This window comes from Microcaecilia unicolor, chromosome 3, assembly GCF_901765095.1.
Source record: "Microcaecilia unicolor chromosome 3, aMicUni1.1, whole genome shotgun sequence".
NCBI lineage: Eukaryota > Metazoa > Chordata > Amphibia > Gymnophiona > Siphonopidae > Microcaecilia > Microcaecilia unicolor.
In genome coordinates this window covers 12,210,073-12,222,706 of record NC_044033.1, presented here as the reverse complement: position 1 = coordinate 12,222,706, position 12,634 = coordinate 12,210,073, and the positions used below count along the sequence as shown (strand labels likewise).

The 12,634-nt window shown below is 46.5% G+C and overlaps 1 protein-coding gene across 1 annotated transcript in view; it reads left to right on the top strand.

The window, feature by feature from the left end:
- The window catches only part of LOC115467379 (MAM domain-containing glycosylphosphatidylinositol anchor protein 1-like), a 137,199-nt gene extending 127,265 nt beyond the window's left edge, over positions 1-9,934 (top strand). Inside the window, exons 7-8 of the mRNA XM_030199252.1 lie at positions 5,292-5,400; positions 9,001-9,934. Of these exons, the coding sequence (XP_030055112.1) occupies positions 5,292-5,400; positions 9,001-9,092 (201 nt within the window). The 3' untranslated portion in view covers positions 9,093-9,934. The remainder of the gene's footprint in view (positions 1-5,291; positions 5,401-9,000) is intronic.
- The last annotated feature ends 2,700 nt before the right edge of the window (positions 9,935-12,634 follow it).

Here is a 12,634-nt window from a genome sequence, read left to right as displayed (position 1 = left end):
GTAATACACCTGATTTCATTTTTTTCCCTTTTAAAACCAGAAATTGTTTAACAATACAAACCCTTGAATCTCCAATCCAATTCCCGCTGATTAAAGTAATCCCAGTTTCACAGGCTTCACTCCTTTTGAATTAATATATTAAGAGGAATCATTTCAGAGGAAAAAAAACATTAGGAGTCATACCTGGAACTCTGGGAAAACAACAATCTCGATATTAATCATCTACAACAATATTAATTTTGTTCAAATTTTTTCTGGTCTTATTATCATTTTCAAATCTTAACCGTTTCCTACTTCAGTAGAACTTCATTTGCTGTATATTCTCAAATGATTCGATTAGATTATCCATGTGGCTCATTAACAAGACTATATCTGAAGCAAAGTCATTCTCTACCACCGTCAGGTCCTGGAGCACCCTCCAGATGACATTCAATGCAACCTCCACGGGAGCCAAAAACTCCAAGCTGATAACTCTTAAGGGTTTAGGAGTAGCACCGCCGACACGGGTTCAGCTGTAAACGACTTCCGTTTCAGCATACACTCCTGACTCACTCCTCCACTCCTTTGAGCATGGTGGTTAAATGATTTTTGAGCGATGAAGTTGTTTCCAGGTCCAAGAGCATCGACGCTCCTTCGTCGGCGCTAATCAAAGGATTCATCAACCCAGTCATCTATGGGCAGCTCGTCATACAGCGGTCCCACACTTGCTGCACAGGGGACAAAACGCAGGTCATCGGCGGCTGACCCCCCCATTGTCCCCTTCCTCTGTTAAGGCAACTGCAATGCAGAGAGGAAATTTCAAGTGAACAAAAACTGAACTTCAGAGGACAGCTGGGCCGTTGAGTGTACGAGCTTCAGGTCACCATCTTTCCCCTCTCCCTAATTTGGGACACTCTTTGTCTGGTTTCTCCTCAGAGGCCTGTCTGATATGGGTAACCCTTCAGCATAGCCCTCTGAGTCATTGAAACACGGAAGCCCCTCCACCACTTACAAGGTGGTGTCCCTTCGGAGGGGACCAGACATTCCTAAGATCATTTACAGATGCCAGTAGGAAGGAGCTGTGACCCTAGCAAAAGGAAGGTTAGTGGTGAGATCCCAAGGACTTCTGGACCCAGACCAGGGATGCTTTACAACCCCTGTGTGGACCTGTTACACCCACCACTGCCCACCAGGTCTGGGTATATTGATATGAGGACTAGAGTCGAATCTATCATGTGCTATGCATTCAGAAGGGTAGAAACAGCCAGCCTCGTTTCTGCTCATATGATAAAAAAGTGTTATGATGCAATAGGGTATAGTATATTCAGGGATTCAGGGTCAGTGCAACACGATATGCAAGGTAGCATGGTCGGGGGCTTCAGCAGTTGGGGGTGCCAGGCAGGAAACCCTTCCCCTTTGCCATGCTTACCTTGCTTTCCATGGTAGTACCAGGACCACACTCAAGCCCTTCCACCCCCTCTCCCCAACATAAGTACATAAATGCATAAGTAATGCCACACTGGGAAAAGACCAAGGGTCCATTGAGCCCAGCATCCTGTGCACGACAGCGGCCAATCCAGGCCAAGAGCACCTGGCAAGCTTCCCAAACGTACAAACATTCTATACATGTTATTCCCGGAATTGTGGATTTTTCCCAAGTCCATTTAGTAGTGGGTTATGGACTTGTCCTTTAGGAAACCGTCTAACCCCTTTTTAAACTCTGCCAAGCTAACCGCCTTCACCACATTCTCCGGCCATGAATTCCAGAGTTTAATTACGCGTTGGGTGAAGAAACATTTTCTCCGGTTTGTTTTAAATTTACTACACTGTAGTTTCATCACATGCCCCCTAGTCCTAGTATTTTTGGAAAGCAGTCCGAGGGGGTGGGACCTGGCAGTGCTAGACGGCCCCATGCTGCAATGATTTCTTCCAAGCCTGGACAGAGGTAGGGAGGCAGAAGGCCTAGTGGGGAGGTAAGGAGTGAGGTGGGGAAGGCCAGAAACCCTAGATCCATGCCTAGTGAGGTTTTCCTATACACGGGGCTGTTTAGTGAAGCCAGGCATTTCTCAGACCCTCAAGAACAGGCAGGACACCATGTCTACTGATGCACTGGAGTGTATTGTTAACCTAATGACCTGTGGCTGTTAAAACACTAGAAAGTAAACCTACTCCGTTTACATTTAAAGTATTTTCTATGTGACCTTGGGCCTGTCACTGCATCTCCCATGCCTCAGTTTATCCAGCCATAACCAGTAACAACAACTACAGAAATGCCTCCTGTATTAATTTGCTGCCTAGGACAGCCAGATGAAGACAAATGCCTTGTTTTGAACTTGGTCCTAAAGGCACAAAATGACAAAGTCACACAGAGATTCAATGCCAAAATTAGAACGGAGGAACAATGATGTAATGTTATTCAGCCTGGTATTCAGAGAGAATCAGTAACTCAGCTGAGACTAGAAGTGTGATGCAGAGAAATTAAGGTGCTCATTTTCAAAGCACATAGACTTGCAGAGTTACGTGGTGGGGCATTTTCGATATGACATCTAAGTCGGACTTTGGACATTTTGCACTAAGAGGGGCATAATCGAACGGGGGCGACCATCTCTAAGGGCGTCCATCTCGAAGGACGTTCCGACGAAGGGGCGGGGAAACCCGTATTATCGAAACAAGATGGACGCCCATCTTTCGTTTCGATAATACGGTGGGGGACGCCCAAATCTCAACATTTAGGTCGACCTTAGAGATGGTCCACCTAAATGTTGAAATGGTCGACCTTAGAGATAGTCGTCCCCGGTTTTTGGCCATAATGGAAACCGAGGATGACCATCTCAAAAACGACCAAATCCAAGCCCTTTAGTCGTGGGAGGAGCCAACATTCTTAGTGCACTGGTCCTCCTAGGGGGCACTGCAGTGGACTTCACAAATTGCTCCCAGGTGCATAGCTCCCTTACCTTGGGAGCTGAGCACCCCCAACCCCCCCCCCCCCTAAAACCCACTCCCCATAACTGTACACCACTACCATAGCCCTTAGTGGAGTGGAGGAGTAGCCTAGTGGTTAGTGCAGTGGACTTTGATCCTGGGGAACTGAGTTCGAGTCCCACTGCAGCTCCTTGTGACTCTGGGCAAGTCACTTAACCCTCAATTGCCCCTGGTACAAAATAAGTACCTGTATATATGTAAACCGCTTTCAATGTAGTTGCAAAAACCACAGAAAGGCAGTATATCAAGTCCCATTTCCCTTAGGGATGAAGGGGGGCACCTATGTGTGGATACAGTGGGTTTCTGGTGGGTTTTGGAGGGCTCACATTTACTACCACAAGTGTAACAGGTGGGGGGGATGGGCCTGGGTCCACCCACCTGAAGTCCACTGCACCCACTAAAAACTGCTCCAGGGACCTGCATACTGCTGTGATGGAACTGGGTATGACATTTGAGGCTGGCAATCACAAAACCTTCTATTTTTGAAAACAAAAGGTAGACGTTTATCTTTTTCAAAAATGACCTTCTTTGCTACTCAAATTTTGGACGTTTTTTTGCAAAACGTGCAAAGTTGAACTTAGACGTCATATGGAAAATGCCCCTCCAAGAACTTTGTCATTCTAAGTGCTTTGAAAATACGTGTTTGCGCCCTATTCATTCTAAAAACAGGTCTAGACGAAAACGTTGACGTTGTTGCTCTAGATGTTTTCGTTTTGTTCCATTATGACTAAAACGTCCAAGTGTTAGGAATGCCCTAAACCCGCCCCAACACACCTTCGATCTGTCCCCTTGTGATTAGGACGCACTGCAGACAAATTGCATAGATAAACGTATGGAAAATAGGTTTCAAAAATATTGATTTGGATGTTTTTTTCTTTTTTTCACAAATGAGCCCTAAAGTTACCAATCCTAAGGTCACACAGAGGGGCATAATCAATGGCCCGCCATCTTTGGGGCTGGCTCCGCAACGGAGCGGAGCCAAGCATATTTTCGAAATACGCTTGGCGCCGGCCAAATCACTCGCCGGGTTTAGAGCAGAATCGCTGGGTTTATATGAGATGACTGGCTTTGGTTTTCAGCCATAATGGAAACCAGGTCCGGCCATCTCGAACCCAGCGAAATGCAAGGCATTTGGGCATGGGAGGAGCCAGCATCTGTAGTGCACTGGCCCCCCTCACCTGCCAGGACGCCAACCGGGCACCCTAGGGGGCACTTAAAATTTTTTTTTTAAAAAATAGCTTCCAGGTGCATAGCACCCTTACCTTGGGTGCTGAGCCCCCCAAATCCCCCCCAAAACCCACTCGCCACAACTCTACATCATTACCATAGCGCTAAGGGGTGAAGGGGTCACCTACATGTGGGTACAGTGGGTTTTGGGGGGTTTTGGAGGGTTCAACATTAACCACCACAAGTGGAACAGGTGGGGGGGGGGGATGGGACTGGGTCCACCTGCCTGAAGTGCACTGCACCCACTAAAAACTGCTCCAGGGACCTGCGTACATGAAAACAAGGGAAAGGAGAAAAGCTACCGCAGCGCTTTTCCTATACAGAGGAAGGGGTGGGAAAGAACCTCTACTGCACCACCCACTCCCAAAGGCTTCCAGAGGCAAAGGGAAGAAAAGTGGAAATGGGTTACTGTTGGCTACCAGATGTTCCTGGGATGAGCAACACAGCAGATAATACCCAGCTTTCTAGCAACCAACCTCTTCTGGATTGGCCGCTGTTGGAGACAGGATGCTGGGCTGGATGGACCGTTGGTCTGACCCAGTATGGCTATTCTTACATTCCACTCAATCTCCTTCGCTCATCTCCTCACAGCTAACATCCTCTTCTGTTACCTAGTTTCTACCTTCTTCTCTTCACAACAAACAACCTTGTCTTCCACTCAGCTATTCCCTGTCGTGCAAGGAATCAGGGTTGGGGGCAGCATTAGAACTGACACATGAAGATACAGAGGCTCATCCCAAGGTTATACAGAATCAGTGACAGATCCAGGATCAGAACTGTGGCACAGGGAGATTACGTGACTCACTCCAAGGTCACACTGGGATCATAACAAATAGAAACCTTGAATGGCATGTTTTTTTTCTTGACCACTCTTCCAAGTTCCACAATTAGACTGCCTAGCAATTCACCCCGGAGGTGGCTGCATACATGTTTCTAAAGGTTTAACTTGTACTGTGTGTTGTCATTCTATAGGTCCAAGTTCTTTTTTGGCTGCCGTAATCAAAGTTCTTTCCAGGGTTTCTAGTAAGACCATGAAGGATCAGGTCCCGTAGATATGTGTCCAGAGATGTGTAGAATCACAGTCCTGGGTTTTCTGCCTACAGATCATTTTTGAAGGGGTGCGTGGCTCTGGCTATGAAGGGGACATCGCCATTGATGATGTCACTGTGAAAAAAGGGGACTGTCCGAGGAAGCTGGATTCTACAAACAAGGGTAAGAAATGGAGTTGAACGCACAGTATTTTTGGATGTCTCTTAAAGCCCCACATGTTCTGACTGTGGGGCTGTGAGAGACGTTTGCAGTGTGGATAAATGCATTTGCTGAATGACTTCCTGCCTACGTTTTGTTATAAGATAGTGCCACCCCATCTGTTGCAGGAGTGCATGAGGTCATGGAAGGTTTCCTTACACGGAGATACCTCCAGGAATCTAATGCTTACCACAGCGTTCCTGGGTAATTAGTCCGTTCTTGCTTTCGTATACTTCCTTGCACAACTATTGAAAATCAGCTCTCATTCACGGGGAATCTCAGAGCGCAAAGCTGCTGTCCTGCAAAACCTAGTCTGCCATAACACAGTAACACGGTGATATGGTAGATATCAGCAAATTGGCACCATTGGACCTAGCCAGACTGATCGTTCCCATCTGTTCTTCTCTGGCTAAGGATATCTCCTAGCTGTCAGTCATACACATGGACTGCCTGCAGGAGAACAGCTTTTCTCCTTCTAAGGGTAATTTTGTAACAGGTTTCATAGGAAGACACCAACAGAGACAGCTACATAGGCATTATTTTATAGAAACCTTCTAAAATCGTATGTGGTAAAGAACATGCCTTGAATGTAGGTGCAATCACTTTGACCTGTTTGAGTTGCTGTAAATGAAGGTATTTCATAGTCTACATACTCTACCAGTAACATATACACCAACTCGATGTAAATGAAGACATTTCATAGTCTAATACTCAACCGGTAACATACACACCAACATGGTGTAAATGAAGGTATTTCATAGTCTACATACTGTACCAGTAACGTATACATAGAGGCTTATTTTCAAAGCACTTAGCCTCCCAAAGTTCCATAGAAACATATGGAACTTAGCCTCCCAAAGTGCTTTGAAAATATGCCTCATAGTCTACGTGGAGGGTCATCTCTAAGGACATCCCGGCGAAGGGGCGGGGAAACCCGTATTATCAAAACAAGATGGGCGTCCATCTTTCGTTTCGATAAAATGGTTGGGGATGCCCAAATCCCAACATATAGGTCGACCTTAGATGGTTGTCCTTAGGTCGTCCTTAGAGATGGTCGTCCCCAGTTTTCGGCGATAATGGAAACCGAGGACGCCCATCTCAGAAACGACCAAATCCAAGCCATTTGGTCGTGGGAGGAGCCAGCATTCATAGTGCACTGGTCCCCCTGACATGCCAGGACACAAACCGGGCACCCTAGGGGGCACTGCAGTGTACTTCACAAATTGCTCCCAGGTGCATAGCTCCCTTACCTTGGGTGCTGAGCCCCCCAAACCCACTCCCCACAACTGTACACCACTACCATAGCCCTAAGGGGTGAAGGGGGGCACCTACATGTGGGTACAGTGGGTTTCGGGTGGGTTTTGAAGGGCTCCCATTTACCACCACAAGAGTAACAGGTGGGGGGGATGGGCCTGGGTCCGCCTGGCTGAAGTACACTGCACCCACTAAAACTGCTCCGCGGACCTGCATACTGCTGTCAGGGAGCTGAGTATGACATTTGAGGCTGGCATAGAGGCTGGCAAAAAAAAAAAAATTACTTCTTTTAGGGTGGGAGGGGGTTGGTGACCACTGGGGGAGTAAGGGGAGGTCATCCCTGATTCCCTCTGGTGGTCATATGGTCAGTTCAGGCACCTTTTTGAGGCTTGGCCGTGAAAAAAAATGGGCCAAGTAAAGTCGGCCAAGTGCTCATCAGGGACGCCCTTCTTTTTTCCATTATCGGAGGAGGACGCCCATCTGTTAAACACACCACAGTCCCCCCTTCGCTACGCCTCCGATACACCCCCGTGACCTGTGGTCATCCCCGTGATGGAAAGCAGTTGAGGGTGTCCAAAATCTGCTTTCAATTATGCCGATTTGGGTGACCCTGAGAGAAGGACGCCCATCTCCCGATTTGTATCGGAAGATGGGCGCCCTTCTCTTTCGAAAATAAGCCTGATACTCTACCAGTAACATATACACCAACTTGGTGTAAATGAAGGCATTTCATAGTCTATATACTCCACTGGTAACATGATTGGTAACCGCCTCCTCAACCCCCCCCCCCCCACCCCCCGCCTGCCTGCCTGCCTGCCCCGCTTCACAAACAAATTCCTTTGCTGGTGGAGGTCCCCAACCCCCGCCAGCCGAAGCCATGTTCACTGTCCTGCTCTTCTTTCTTCTTGCTCCTCCTGTGCGCACTGATGCTCCAAAGGAGGAGCAAGAAGAAAGAAGAGCAGGGCAGCGAACGCGGCTGCGCCGGAGACTGGCGTTGAAAAAGGCTTCATCTGGCGGGGGTTAGAGACCCTCACCAGCCAAACCAGGGGCCCGGATGAAATTTGCGGGGGCCCAGGCCCCCATGGTCCCCCTTAGCTACGCCCCTGGTGGTAAATGCTAAGAAGCCCATACGGTTCAAATCCCACTGCTGCTCCTTGTAATCTTGGGCAAGTCACTTAACCCTCCATTGGCTCAGGTACAAACTTAGATTGTGAGCCCTCCTGGGACAGAGAAATATCCAGTGTACCTGATTGTAAGTCACCTTGAGCTACTACTGAAAAAAGGTGTGAGCAAAATCTAAATAAATAAATATTTGAGATTCTACATGGAATGTTGCTACTATTGAAGATTCTACATGGAATGTTGCCACTGTTTGAGATTCTGGAATGTTGCTACTATTTGAGATTCTAGATGGAATGTTGCTAGTGGAGGAGTGGCCTAGTGGTTAGAGCACCAGTCTTGCAATCTAGAGATGGCCGGTTCAAATCCCACTGCTGCTTCTTGTGATCTTGGGTAAGTCACTTAACCCTCCATTGCCTCAGGTACAAAATTAGATTGTGAGCCCTCCTGGGACAGGGAAATACCCAGTGTACCTGAATGTAACTCACCTTGAGCCACTACTGAAAAAGGTGTGAGCAAAATCTGATTCTAGAATTCTAAAGAATAACAAGATTCCATGCAGAATTTCAAAGTGTAGCAACATTCCATGTAGAACCCCAAAGAGTAGCAAAATTCTTCAGGGTGGAGGAGTTGGCCTAGTGGTTAGTACCAGTCTTGCAATCCAGCAGTAGCTGGTTCAGTTCCCACTGCAGCTCCTTGTGATCTTGGGCAAGTCACTTAACCCTCCGTTGCCTCAGGTACAAGCTTAGATTGTGAGCCCTCCTGGGACAGAGAAATATCCAGAGTACCTGAATATAACTCACCTTGAGCTACTACTGAAAAAAGGTGTAAGCAAAATATAAATAAATTTTTTAAAAAATAAGTAAATAGGAGGCAGTAAATAGCCACGTGCTACTTGTGTTAGGCAGACTGAATGGACCGTGCAGGTCTTTTTCTGCCGTCATCTGCTATGTTACTATGTTACTTTTAATATTAGCGCACAGCTCGCATAGCTCCCATTTTAAAAAGGCCTTTTTGCCCGCCACGATAAAAAAATGGCCCAGCACGTATCAATTTCATACGCCCGCACTAGCGCAGGCCCCACAATTAGGAGCATAAATCCTTTGAATATTGGGACCATGTTGTGTAACTGTGCATATGCAAGTATATAGATGATAAATGTCACTTATGTTTCTTTTGTCTTTAATGCAGCTGTGGCTCCTCCTGGGAGTGGGGCTTCCCGCTTCTCTAGCACTGCTGCTTGCGGACCTCTGACCTTAGTCCTTTACGTGCTCTTCAGATGATAAGAACCTGCCGTTCCTGTCTCTTCATCAGGAGATCCCGGATCTTTGCACCCCCCTCCCCTCTCTCTATCCCACTCCCTCTACCTTCTCGCTCTCCTCCTTACCGGCACACCAAAGTGCCCACAATTCTACCAAAGACCAGTGTGACTGCACAAAAAGAAACCCGCTCCGACCCCCCGAGGCGTTCGTTTTGGAAGCAACAGCGTCTAGAGAACAGAAAACGAGAGTGGGAAAGAGGAGAGAGGAAAAAAAAAACAACGGAAGAAAGGCAAAGACAATGAGAACAATTTTAAAACTGGACTTCCGTAAGGAAGCGTAAGGAAAGAAAAAAACAACAAATATTTGCTTTAAAAAAAAAAAAAAAACAAGAAAAAGCACAAATTTATACGAGAACTTTTATCTTCATTACTGCAGGAGCCGTGGCGCTCCCCGCAGATCCTCAGTGACGGATTGTGTTGAACACTGCGGTGACAATAGTTTTAGTACTGTAACTGACACGGTTCTGCTGTACTCGCGCCCTGTTTGTTTGTTTTTTTTAAATATGTAGCGCCCCGAGTTGCTGACTGTCATATCAAGTCACTTCCAGCTGCATGTGCTTCCATTCACATACTCCAGAATGTCACGTTACTGCAGTCTCCAGGTTCTCTCTTTATTTGCTCATTACTTTTTTGTTGTAAGAGAGAGAGGTAGCACCGTCTTAAAGATTAGCAGGGGAGGCCAGACGTGTCTAGACTTTGTCGAATTTGTTTGCTCTTTTACTTTGTTCCATTGTCCCCGGCACGTGAAGGCTATCACAAAGACTTCCTCCTGGTTTTTACACACCAGAGCGGGAGACTGAGATCTTCACAGCGATGGGTGGGCGTGGGGGGGGGAGCTTGGTAGAATATGAACAGTGGCAGCTGTTGTCTGTTAGCACCTGCGGAGGCGTCTTGTAGGCTTAGCCCCGCTCTTCAACTCTTTATTTATCCATCCTCAATGTTACATGCTTTAAAATAAGAGAATAAAGAGAGAAAGTGGAGGAGTGGCCTAGTGGTTAGGGTGGTGGACTTTGGTCCTGGGGAACTGGGTTCGATTCCCACTTCAGGCACAGGCAGCTCCTTGTGACTCTGGGCAAGTCACTTAACCCTCCATTGCCCCATGTAAGCCGCATTGAGCCTGCCATGAGTGGGAAAGCGCAGGGTACAAATGTAACAAAAATAAAATAGATACTATTGGAGATTCTACATGGAATGTTGCTACTATTGGAGATTCTACATGGAATGTTGCTATTCCACTAGCAACTAGCAACATTCCATGTAGAAGGCTGCGCAGGCTTCTGTTTCTGTGAGTCTGACGTCCTGCACGTATGTGCAGGACATCAGACTCACAGAAGCAGAAGCCTGCGCGGCCACATTGGTGATCTGCAAGGGCCGACTTCTACATGGAATGTTGCTAGTGGGACCCTGGGCAAGTCACTGAACCCTCCATTGCCCCATGTAAGCCGCATTGAGCCTGCCATGAGTGGGAAAGCGCAGGGTACAAATGTAACAAAAAAAAAAAAAAGACCACTGTCTGCAAGTGCTGCTGTTCTTCGGGGCTTTGATGTCACAGTCAAGCACACAAGCATTATTATTAGCAGAGCAGAAAATACAGCTGATACCATTTGGGTTCACAGGTGAGCCCGCCACTGTTCAGCAGCAAGTGGAAATCAGAAAAGGGAGCTGGGTTAATGATCAAAAAAGAATATATGCTAAAGATCGCAGGCAATAAAAAAAAAAAGAAATGACTTCATCTTTCTTACCAAGGATGAAAACATAAAAAAAAAAACAAGCAAGCATCACAAGGAAAATGGTGTTTCTTGCATTTCAGAGGGTGTTAACTACATGTGATCGATTTGATGAGTCATATAAATGGCCGAAGAACTAAGTTCAGTCCTATGACAAATCTTTACCTTCCTATGTCTCCCTAAACGTGAATCAGGTGATTGGATGGTACTGAAAGTCAGATTTTATCACAAGTAAATAAAATAAATAAATAAAGTTATGCATTGTGAGTAATGACAGGTCAAGTGTAATGGGGAATTTCGACTGTAAGGTGTTAAATTTCTGTAATAATCCCAGTGAATGGGAAATACAGCAGGCTCTGAAGTTGCCTTTCTGGGTATGAGATGTTCGAAACAAGGAGACAGTTTTTCCCTGCATTTTGCTCTGGCGATGATTCCTGAGAGGATAAATGTGCCAGAGGAAACCCATGAAGGTGAAACGGCATCCCATGGAAGAAGACCAGTTTCCATTGCTGAGGGATTGCAGGTTATTCTGTTCAGACATACACAGCAGGTCCTTGAAGCTTGTCCTCCACCAGACTCTTCCACTTCCAGCCGTCACGCCTCTCTGGAAATCTACCCTATTTGCAACTTTGGAAAATTCTTATCAGAACACACTGCAGCCCTATATTCAGCCAGCAGTCGTATAAGTGCCGTGGTCTGTGCTGATTTCGGATATTCAATGCCAGGCCATTTCTGGTGACCAGCATTGAATATCCGGTTTCATTTTTGGCTGCCAGAACATAACCAGTTAAGAAGATATTCAGCGCTAACCGGTTACGTTTCTGGCGGTTAAAGATAGGACTGCTATTTATATGGTCTTATTTTACCACTTAACCCAGAGCCGAATATCAGCACTAACCAGCTGTATCACACGATAGAGCTGGTTAGCCACTGTGTGCAAATATTCAGTGAAGATAACCAGCTGTCTCCTACTGAATATTAGCGGTTAGTCAGTTAAATACTATTTAACCATCCAGGAGCCGTTCCTGTCCGGTTAAATAGCACCGAACATCGAGGTGGGGTGTGCATTGTCTCATATGGGGCAGTTAAGACAAGCCAGAGAGGTGCAAAGTTTCTGGGTACTTTTTGCCCTTGGACTTTTGAAATTACGGATGAAAAAGGACCCGCTTACATTTACACCTGCTAAGTTGTACAGATTCTTTTTTCAAGAAAATGCACACAAGTAAGCATGTGTTTCCAAACCACAGCCAGAAAGGCAACAGCTTACTGCATCTAAGAGTATACACGTGTGGTCAGTTTTCTAAGAGGGGGAGGGCGGGCCACCGCCAAAATTATGCCCAGAAATGTAATACTGGACCATGTCCAGATACTGGCATTAAATAACTGAGTGTGCCTTTAACTGGATAAGTGCAACTATTATTATTATTAGCATTTGTATAGCGCTACCAGACGCACGCAGCGCTGAACACCTGACACAGAGAGAGACAGTCCCTGCTCAATAGAGCTTACAATCTAAAATACGGACAGACAAGACAAATAAGGGCGAGGGAAGTATTGGGTGAGAAGAAGCAAGGGGGGAGGGCAAATGAGTACTGGCTAGGGGCCAAAAGCAGTGGTGAAAAGGTGGGTTTTCAGCATAGATTTGAAGACAGGTAGAGATGGAGCTAGACGTACAGGCTCAGGAACTCTATTCCAGGCATAAGGTGCCACGAGAGAAAACTATGCAGGCCTTAACCGGTTTAGTTAAACCAGCTAAAGCTAGGACTGCTATTTATGC